The 10,282-nt window shown below is 59.1% G+C and overlaps 1 protein-coding gene across 1 annotated transcript in view; it reads left to right on the plus strand.

The window, feature by feature from the left end:
- FHOD1 (formin homology 2 domain containing 1) overlaps positions 1-8,544 on the plus strand; it is a 17,219-nt gene extending 8,675 nt beyond the window's left edge. The window contains exons 4-24 of the mRNA XM_017740808.1: positions 14-81; positions 175-280; positions 654-748; positions 1,170-1,281; positions 1,374-1,468; positions 1,557-1,700; positions 1,819-2,033; positions 2,187-2,297; positions 2,594-2,617; positions 3,289-3,342; positions 3,798-3,964; positions 4,211-5,142; positions 5,399-5,575; positions 5,681-5,824; positions 6,089-6,208; positions 6,361-6,522; positions 6,622-6,812; positions 6,885-7,077; positions 7,157-7,310; positions 7,396-7,572; positions 8,114-8,544. Of these exons, the coding sequence (XP_017596297.1) occupies positions 14-81; positions 175-280; positions 654-748; positions 1,170-1,281; positions 1,374-1,468; positions 1,557-1,700; positions 1,819-2,033; positions 2,187-2,297; positions 2,594-2,617; positions 3,289-3,342; positions 3,798-3,964; positions 4,211-5,142; positions 5,399-5,575; positions 5,681-5,824; positions 6,089-6,208; positions 6,361-6,522; positions 6,622-6,812; positions 6,885-7,077; positions 7,157-7,310; positions 7,396-7,572; positions 8,114-8,196 (3,524 nt within the window). The 3' untranslated portion in view covers positions 8,197-8,544. The remainder of the gene's footprint in view (positions 1-13; positions 82-174; positions 281-653; positions 749-1,169; positions 1,282-1,373; positions 1,469-1,556; positions 1,701-1,818; positions 2,034-2,186; positions 2,298-2,593; positions 2,618-3,288; positions 3,343-3,797; positions 3,965-4,210; positions 5,143-5,398; positions 5,576-5,680; positions 5,825-6,088; positions 6,209-6,360; positions 6,523-6,621; positions 6,813-6,884; positions 7,078-7,156; positions 7,311-7,395; positions 7,573-8,113) is intronic.
- Positions 8,545-10,282: the final 1,738 nt, after the last annotated feature.

The following is a 10,282-nucleotide window of genomic DNA, read 5'->3' on the forward strand; positions in this document are numbered from 1 at the left end:
CGTTTCCTCCCAGAGAAGCTGTACAACTCGCAGGGGCCGGAGCTGCGGAGGTCCCTCTTCTCCCTGAAGCAGCTCTTCCAGGTGAGGTGGTGCTGGTGCAGTGGGGGGCCAGGGGCTCCCCCAGAGCTGGCTGCCCACCCCACACTGTGGTAACACTTGGCCTTCTCCCCACAGGAGGACAAGGACCTGGTGCCAGAGTTTGTGAACCTGGAGGGGTTGACATGCCTGATCAAAGTGGGGGCAGAAGCTGACCAGAACTACCAGAATTACATCCTCCGGGGTTGGTATTTGGGCACAGGGCACCTGTGGAGCAGGTTGCCTAAAGAAGCTGTGGATGCCCCATCCCTGGAAGTGTTCAAAGCCAGGTTGGATGAGTCTTTGATGCAACCTGGTCTAAGGGAAGGTGTCCCTGCCTGTGGCAGGGGGGTTGGAACGAGATGATCTTTCAGGTCCTTTCCAACCCAAACCATTCTACGATGCCATTTATTCTGACAAATCCTCTCCCCTCATCTCCTGCTCAGCCTGAAGAAGAATGGGAACAGCAGGAGCCTGCAGTGCCAGACATCGCCCTTGCTGCGGTGATGCTGTGCAGGGATGGGAATTCCCAACCCCTGCCTGCTGCACCGTCAGCCTGCCCACTCTCTGCCTTGCAGCCTTGAGCCAGATCATGCTCTTCATGGATGGGATGCAGGGTGTCATCAACCACAACGAGACTGTCCAGTGGCTGTACACGCTGTCAGGAAGCCCAGTGAGTGCCTGTTGTTCTTGGGGAGCTGTCTGTGCCCTCCACTGCACCCCCTTCCCTGCTTGTGGCTGTTCCCTTGCACCATCCCTCAGAGGATGTACTTCACTCTCTGCCTCTGGGCTTGGTACCCTGGTACCTTTGCTTGTGTTGGGTCCTACTCCCACCCATCTGGAAGTCACCCAGGATCTGCAGAGCTCCCTGTCCTGATGTGACCACATTCCCAGGCACAGAGCTTGAGTAAGACACTCCTGCTCCAGGTCCCTTCCCAGTGCCTCTTGGCCGTCAGCCTCACAGCTGCAGGTCCCTGGCTCCACGGCAAAGCTCCCAGTCCTGGGGCATGGGCACAGCCATCCCACAGTGTCCCAGCAGCACGCTGGCAGGCTCCTGCCACTGCTGCTGTCCCAGCTGCCATCCCTTGTCCCAGTTTCGCCTGGTGGTGAAGACGGCACTGAAGCTGCTCCTGGTGTTTGTGGAGTACACAGAGCCCAACGCCTTGCTGCTCATCCGCGCCGTCAATGCCGTGGATCAGGCGAGAGGTAGGTGCAGCTCCAGCCTCCTGCAAGGTCCCTGCTGGGGGACAGTGTCCCCTCCCAGCCTGCATGTCACCTGTTCGTGCCTTTTTTCCCAGGTGCCTGTCCATGGTCCAACCTAATGGCCATCCTGGGGCAGCGCAATGGGGCTGACACGGAGCTGCTGGTGTTCACCATGACGCTGATCAACAAGGTCTGTGAGGGTGTCCCCGTGGTGCCACACTGGTGGGGCTCAGTGTGGATCACCCCAGTGCCAGCAGCATCCCTCTGATTCTGCCCAGACACTGGCAGCCCTCCCAGATCAGGACACCTTCTACGATGTGACCGACTGCCTGGAGCAGCAGGGCATGGAGCAGGTGGTGCAGCAGTACCTGGGCAGCAAGGGCACCGACCTCGACTTGAAGCAGCAGTTCACACTCTACGAGGTGAGCAGGGCTCCAGCAGGATCTGGCCGTGTGCTGCCTGCCTCCAGCAGGGAGGGTGGGTGCATGGGGTGGCAGGGATGCTGCTGTGCCCAGTGCCATAACCCTGGTCCCTCCACAGAGTGCTCTCAAGCTGGAGGATGATGTGGAAGAGCCGCCCCCAGGGGGACGCAAAGAGCGGAGGAGGACAGACGAGGGCCGGCGTGGGTGGCGATGCCAGGGTGGCTCCCAGGATGCCAGTGCTGATGCCCAGCCACTGCTGGGGTCTCCTGGCACTCCAAAGGAGGCCCCAGCTGAGAACACCCTGCCTGTCCCTGCACCGACCAGCCCAGCAGAGTAAGTGCAGCTGGAGGTGGTCTGCGGTGGGGATGCTCCTGGCATGGTGGAGACACTGAGATGCCGCATAAACAGCACTTGGATCCATTGCTGGTGCCAGGGTGGAGAGCAGCCCTGTGGGACCTGCTCTCAGTCCCTGTCACCTTCTTCCAGACCCTGTCCCACCAGCATCTACAACAGCACGTCCAGCGTGCGGCTGGCCCTGGCCTCCCCCGTGGCTGAGAAGGAGCAGCCCCCAGGCCCAGGAGAGCGCAGTGTCTACAAGTAAGGAGCCAGGAGGGGCTGGGTGCATGGAGGTCTCCCAGGGCAGCAGGATGGGCTCCCAGGAGCATGACGTGTGTCCATCCCAGGGCACACTCTGCCTTTCCCAGGGGGAAGCAGTCTGGGAGGGCACTGGAGCTGGAGATATGTATGAGGGAGCAGCAGGTGTCAAAGGGTCCAGCCAGGGGCTCCAAGGCATCCCTCGGGCATGCACAGTTCTGCTCCAGCTCCTCCTCATTCTCCTCTCTGCCCACGCTTGCCCTCTCCTCTGCCCACTCTTTCTGTCTTTCCTTTTGCAGGCTGCACCAAACTGCCCCTGTCTGGTAAGTGCCTGGGCTCTGCACGTGCTTGCTCCCTCCCAGCATGATGATAGAATCATAAGATCCTGGAACAGTTCGGGTTGAAAGGGACCTTAAAAATCTTCTAGTTCCAATGCTTCCACTAGACCAGCCTTGTCTTACAGGGATGGGGCATCCACAGCTTCTCTGGGCAACCCATGCCAGTGTCTCACCACCCTCACAGGGAAGAATTTCTTCCTAATACCCAATTTAAACCTACTTTGTTTCAGCTTAATGTGCTATTAATTCTCCCTTGCCCTATCCTATGATGCTCTGGGGGCAGTGGGCGCTTGCACCCACCTTGCTGCCCCCATCCCTCGCCTCTCCCCTTCAAGTCCTATCTGCAGGACCCCAACCCACTCCCCCATCACCCCACAGGATATGGCACCCTCTGATTCCCGCTTTGGGGTGAGGTGTCCCTGCTGGGGGTGGCACAGCCTGCTCCAGGTGTCCTGGCCTGGTGCAGGAGACGATTTCCCATCTCTCCAGCACCTGATGCCATGTGCTGCCTGGGTAGGAGGGGACTCGCCAGGGCTCTCCTGAATGAACCTCATGAACCCTGGGGCCATGCTGGAGGGCTGCCAGGTGGTGTGTGCAGGACACACAAGCCCCAAGGGGCTGCCAGCAGCGGGGGGCTAACCCCTGTTTTCCCTCAGGCGGGAGGATGCCCCCTCCTTGCATGGGGACAAGCCTATTTTGAAGAAGTTTGAGTAAGTAGAGGCATGCGTGTGTCTCCAGGCATGCGCTTCCTTGGACTGGTGCCCGGCTGGAGGTATCTGGGCTCCGGCCACACAGGGAATGAGGAGCAGGAGCGTGCCCTCAAGTCCCTGCCTTGGTGCCCTCCTGGGTTTTGCAGCTTTTGGATGAAGGTTGCAGTGAGCACCGGGTCTTTTGGGACCAACTGGTGACAGCGGCACCCTGATGGCAGAAGCCTTCAGCTTCCATGGGGCTGCAGTGACCCTGTCCCTGAGCCATGGGGCCATTGCCTCTCTCTGCAGGGCTCAGAGGAGGTTGAATCCTCGGTGTCCCTGATGCGGTGTGGCCAGTGCAGGAGGTTTCTGTGCTGTGGGACTGGCTGTGCAGTGTGGCATGGTGTGGTGTGCTGGTTATCCCTGTTGTCCCCATCCCTGCTTTGCTCCCAGCTAATGTCCACCCCATCTTGCAGAGCTCGCTTTTTGGAAAACCTGGCTGCAGCCCAAAAGGAGAAGATCTCTTCCATGGCCAAGGGACGGCTCGATGTCCTCAGCGATACTACACTGGAGCATCCTACTGCTCTTGCATGGGAAAGAGACCACGGCACCTCTGATTCCAGGATGGAGCCACCCAGCATAAGTAGGTGCTGCCAGGGTGTGTGTTCCCAGCTCATCCAGGTCCCTGGGGTGGGGATTAGTGGCCCCTCTGTCCTCATCCCATGCCTGTGATACACAGAGCCTTGGAGGAGCTGGTGGTAGCACCTTGCTAAAAATGCTGGCATCTGAGCACACCCCACCGAGGAACAGGACTCCAACTCCACGTGGAGCCCAACACCACTTGCCCCCTCCAAGCAGAGTGTCCCAGCTTCTTCCTCTCTCCCTGCAGGGTCTCGTTTGGCTCGACCTGACACCACTGACTCCTGCAGCACCATCTCCTCTGACACCAAGTTTATGCTGGACATGCTCTATGCCAAGGGCTCCTCGGAGTCGGAAATGGAGAAGGTGTTCCATGAAATACCTTTACCCCCTCGGATCCAGGACGAGGTGGAAATGGACACCAAGGGAAGTAGCAGCCAGGATCAGGAGAGTGGCCGGCTCCGTGGCAGGGCTCTAGATGGGCCAGTGGCCAGTGCCCATGCCAAGCTGGTACGTGCCGTGTCCAGCATAGATGCCGAGACCCACACGCAGAAGCTGGAGAACACTGGGATGATGCCCATCAAAAAGGACACAGAGCTGACATGGGAGCGCCTGGAGACCATCCCTGTGCAGCTGAAGATCAAGGACCTGGACTTCACTGATCTGGGGGAAGAAGAAGATTTTGACATCCTGGACACGGGGCCAATGACCAACGGATCCTTCCTCCATCCTGGCATTGAAGCAATGAGTGCTGGAACATTCATGGCTCCCCCTCCACCTCCTGCCCTCCCTGGTTGTCCACCACCACCACCACCTCCACCTCCTGCCATCCCTGGTTGCCCACCACCTCCACCTCCACCTCCTGCCCTCCCTGGTTGCCCACCACCTCCACCTCCTGCTATCCCTGGTTGCCCACCACCTCCACCTCCACCTCCTGCAGTCCCCAGCTGCCCACCCCCGCCAGGGCTGCCAGGCCCCTCAACAACAGATGGCCCCTCCCAGGCCAAGAAGAAGAGGACAGTGAAGCTCTTCTGGAAGGAGCTGAAGCAGCTGGATAGCACTGTGGGGCCTGGCAAGTTCGGCCAGGGGACACTCTGGGCATCCCTGCAGAATGTCGAGGTCAATGCTGCCAAACTGGAGCATCTCTTTGAGTCACGGTCAAAGGAAGCGCCAACCTCAAAGGTACCGGTGGGCATCCACTGGCCAAGGGGACTTGAGGAGTGGGAGGAAGGCTGTGGGTTCCTGTGGGGACCCTCGGCATGCACTGTCACCCTTACCCTGTGTCGAGGATGGGCACCAGCAGCCCAGAGGTTCAATGGGGATGGTTATGTGCAGTGCACAGATTTGGTTTGGCTCACTGCATGGTCTGTGTTCATGATAAGTTCATGAGGGCGAGCCCTTTGCCTGGCTGTCCCCGTCCATCCTATCCTCTTTGCAGAAAGCCATAGATGGGAAGAAGGTGGTGGTGGTGTTGGACCCCAAGAGGAGCAACGCCATCAACATTGGCCTCACCGTGCTGCCGCCCATCCATATAATCAAGACAGCTGTACTCAACTTTGATGAGTTTGCGGTCAGTAAGGAAGGGATTGAGGTGAGCACAAGAGAAGCAAGCTCGGCTCCTCTGAGGTCCTCAGCAGGTCATTTCCCCAGGCTGGGAGACCTCCAAGCCATTCTGCCTGGGATGACACATCCCGTGCGTGGAGTCTGACATATCAAAAAGAAGATCCAGGAGGCCCAGTTGGCCAATCCTGACGTGCCTTTGGGCTCTGCAGAGCAGTTCTTGCTCTCCCTGTCTTCCATCAGTGACCTCACAGCCAGGCTCCAGCTCTGGGCCTTCAAGCTGGACTATGAAAGCCTGGAGCAGGTACGGAGCCATGTACCCCATCTCCCCTCTGCCCTCCCACCACTGACACCCCAGCAGTGCTAAGCACTGAGCCAAGCATGTTTCTGGTGAGGACCAGTCAAATCCAAACATGGGAGGTGCCATCCTGGCTGGGGATGGGCTTCAGGTCCCCAAGGCAAGCATGGGCTTGGATTGACCAGGAGGTGGTTGTCCTCATGGGTGAATGCTGAAGTTCCCAAAGGAGAGAGTGGCCAAGGGATCTCACCTGCTTCTCCCCTCACCCAGGAGATCGCAGAGCCGCTCTTTGATCTGAAGGTAGGCATGGAGCAGCTGGCCAGAAATCACACATTCAAGTGCATCTTGGCCACACTGCTGGCTATGGGCAACTTCTTGAATGGTTCCCAGGTGAGGAGCAGGGTGAGGACCAGCCATGCAGCATGGGCACCCAGAAGGGTCCATGGGGAGCTGGGAGGTGCTGGTGGGGACCCAGTGGGTCTGCAGACTGGATGTCTGCTGGAGTAGGGAAGAGAGTCCCTGCTAAGTCCATTGGGTTTCAGAGCAGAGGCTTTGACCTGGGCTACCTGGAGAAGGTCTCGGAAGTGAAGGACACGGTGCACCGGCAGTCCCTGCTCTACCATCTCTGCCAGATGGTGGTAGAGAAGTTCCCAGAAACCACTGACCTCTACTCAGAAATTGCCTCCATCACCCGCTCCGCCAAGGTGAGGCAAGGCAGGTGAACCCGGGCAAGGATAGGGTGTGGGTCCTGTGGCTGCCCAGCTACACCAGCATGGCCAGGGACTGACATCTCACTCTTCCAGATTGACTTTGAAGAGCTGGCCAACAGCCTGGTGCAGCTGGAGCGGAGGTGCAGGGCCTCCTGGCACAACCTGAAGGTGATTGCCAAGCATGAGACCAAGCCAGTGCTGAAGACCAAGCTGACAGAGTTCCTCAAGGACAGCACTCAGCGCATCATCGTCCTGAAGGTGGTGCACAGGCGTGTCCTCAACAGGTTGGTGGCTTGGGGACACAGCAGGAACCTCGCAGTCTGTTTGGTGGCCCACTGTGACCGGTGTTCCCATAGGTTTCACTCCTTCGTGCTGTACCTGGGGTACCCGGTGAGCGCGGCGCGGGACGTGAAGGTGACGTCCATCTGCAAACTGCTGCGGGAGTTCGCCCTGGAGTACCGCACGTGCTGGGAGCGCGTCCTGCAGCAGCAGAAGAAACGTGCTGCCCACCGCGAGCGCAGCAAGACCCGGGGACGGCTCATCACCGAGGTACGGGGACACTCAGCTGGGTGCCACCAGGAGGTGATGCTCCCCATGTCCCCAACACCAACCTCTCCTCCCATTGCAGACTGAGAAATTCTCTGGCATTGCCGAGGCAGTTTTGCCATCTGCCGTGGTGTCCAGCAGCCCCAAGGAGCAGATGGAAGCAGGTCACGAGAGCATGAAGATTGTGCTGACCTCCCCCACAGATATCCCTGCCCGCCGCAGCAGAGCCAGCCAGGGTAGGAGCAGGATGGCAGAGGAACTCAAGGCATGCCCAGCTGGCTGGGAACAGCTGGTGCCAGCATCCTCAATGTCCCCATACAGGAACTGGGTATGGCACCCCGACCCAGGGCTCTCCAGCCCAGGAGGATGTTCCCAGCTCCCCCGATGATGCTTCAGATGAAATCATGGACCGGCTGGTGAAATCAGTGACTCACAATGCCAACCCCCGACCCTGCCCCAACAAAGAGCGCAGGAGGTCCCGTGGCAATCGGAAATCCTGTAAGTCCCATCCCTGTGTCCTTGTGCCCTGTTCCATCTCTGTTCCCGCGCTCTGTCCCTGTACTCTGTCCCATCTCCATGTCCCTGTCCCATCTCTGTGTCCCTGCCCAGATGCTTTTTCCCAGCTCTGTGTCCCTGTCCCCTTACCCTTTCTCTTTGTTGCCATGCGCTGTCCCATCTCTGTATCTCTCTTCCCATGCTCTACCCAGTCCCCATACTCCTTCACATCTCTGTCCCTGCCTTCTATTCCATCTCCATGTCTCTGTACTCTGTCTATATGCCTCGTCCCATCTCCATGTCTCTGTGCTCTGTCCTCATGCCTTGTCCTTTGTGTCCTTGTTCCCATGCCTTGTCTGGCTCCTTCCCCATGGGCCACCCATGACCTGCCATGCTGAGCCCACCAGGCAGGACGTACCCTGAGACCAGTCTGTGCCACTGCACCCCATTACCCCTGCCCTGCCTGGGCAGGCCCCCAGTGCATGGGGACTCTGGCACCCAGTGCTGCTCGTGCTGCCAGTGCCGCACTCTCCTCTTCCTGCAGTGCGGCGGACGCTGAAGAGCGGGCTCAGCGATGAACTGGTGCAGGCACTGGGCCTGGGGCGGGCACCTGACATGGAGGTTTGAGGGGGCCGAGAGGGCCCCTGCTGCTCCCTACTGCCAGCAGCCCCCCGGCAGGACGTGGTGGCAGCCCCTGCGGTTCCAGGATCAGGACACTACGCACCTTTGGCCTTGCCTCACTTTTCCCTGCTGGCCTCCAGCTCCTGGGGGTGCAGGCAGCAGGATGGGAGTGATGCCCCAGAGCTGCTCTGTGGCGACCGGGATGGAGGATGCTCAGCACCCATGCATGGAGGCTCAGGGTTCATCTTCTCAACAGTATTAGAGGGGTCAAGGGGCTGGACTCAGACCCCCTCTGGGAACTGAGTCTGGCTCACGGCTGCTGTGGCAATAAAATGATCTGATATGCTGCCAGCATCTCTTGTTCTTGTACCTGAGAGGCCAGAATTCTGTGATACTCCCTGGCCAAGCCAGTATCTCTCCTCTTGCATCCCCAGCCTTGCTGCCTGGGGCAAGCACTCAGCCAGCCCTGTGGCTTGCAGGCACCATCGTCCCTCTGGGGACAGCACAGTCCCCTCTGTACCAGGACAGCTGGGGGACTTTCCAAAAGGAGCAAGGACTGCTGCCAGGCTCAAGGCTGCACGCTCAAGGGCAGGAGCAGCAGCTTGAACACAAGGCCACAGCACAGTAAAATCATCTCACACCTCACTTCTCCTTTACAAACCTCTCCTGGAGAGTTTAGCCAGACCCAGACCTGGGTCAGAGGCAGGGTGGTTGTTCCCCTCTAGGAGCAGGTCCAGGGGACAGCAGCCATGTGTCCCCCAGCTGCAAGCCTCGGAAATACCTGTGCTTGGCTGCCTGTTCCTATAAATGCATCAAGGAGAGCATCTGCTTGTCCCCATGACAGCCTCAGAGATGTTCCTGCCACCTCCTGTCCCAGTGTGGCTCATGCCATGCCAGACACAGATTAAACCCCACACTGGGTGCTGGCTGTGATGCTCCTCACAGGTGGGTACCGTTCCTGAGCATCCCCCTCTGCCAGCTGCGGTGCTTTGGGCACTGTCACCTGTGGTAGAGGCATTTGGGAATGGTGTCATGTCATCCATCATGACAGCTCCACCTCGGCGCTGCCCTGGCGCTGCCTCCAGCCCTGAACCCCGCACAGCAGGTCTCTGTGGCGTTCGAGGAATGAAGAAGAACTCCACAGGGCAGGGCAGCTTTTTCCTCCTGGCTATCTCTGCCCAGGGTTGTTTCTCTCCCACGAGGCTGGACATGCCAGCCTGCCCCAGCTTGCAGTGTGTCTGAGATGTTCCTGAGTGGCCCTGAGAGCAGCAAGATGCCACACTGAGAGCTGCAGGTGTCCCAGAAGTGCCCCAAGATGTGGTCTGGCTTTCCTGCCTTCTGGGTGCTTGACTTGGGGCTGCAAAAACAGGACAAAGAGGTTATGATAGGCAACAACGAGACACAGGAGGAAGGAGAAAGGGTTGAGAAAGCACCTTCTTGACTCCTGCACCTACTCTAGGTACCTAAAGTGACATTACACATGTCACAATCCCAGGATTGTTACTCCTGAGGGCTTGCTGGGGGAAACTGAGGCAGGGTGCAGGGGAACATGTTTGGGTTTTTCCACCTTTTTTTTTTTTCAGCCTTGGTGTTATTTCCAGGACTCCCAGCCTGGCCCTGGACACATGCTGCCCTTGAGCGGCGCCTGAAGTGCTTGGCTTGGCCACAGCACAAGTGGTTTATGCCAAAAATACAACTGGCAGGGGTGACCCCCTGGGAAGGAGAGGGGGTGGCAGGATCCTGCAGGCACCTTTGCGAGCTGAGGCGGGTTTGTGGCAGTCACACGAGGCTTGGTGGGGACCTGGGGCACGTGTGGCTTTAGCAGCATCAGCAGTGATGGGGTTGGCGTGCTGCATCCCCAGTTGGCTCCTCGAGGTGGGATGAAGTGACCCTGCCAGGGCACCCCGTGGCACCCAGCACCTCCATTCCTTTCCCCATCTCCATCCCTGCCTTCATGCCCACGCCAGCCCGCGACCACGAGCTGTGTCTCGCTGCCACGAGGGGGCACGGTGGCCACACGCACGGGGAGGCCACCCTAAAGGACGCTTCACGTCCCGAAAGGACGCCCGGTGTCCCGCCGCTCCTCAGGCAC

Source organism: Corvus brachyrhynchos, unplaced genomic scaffold (assembly GCF_000691975.1).
Source record: "Corvus brachyrhynchos isolate BGI_N302 unplaced genomic scaffold, ASM69197v1 scaffold26, whole genome shotgun sequence".
Lineage (NCBI taxonomy): Eukaryota > Metazoa > Chordata > Aves > Passeriformes > Corvidae > Corvus > Corvus brachyrhynchos.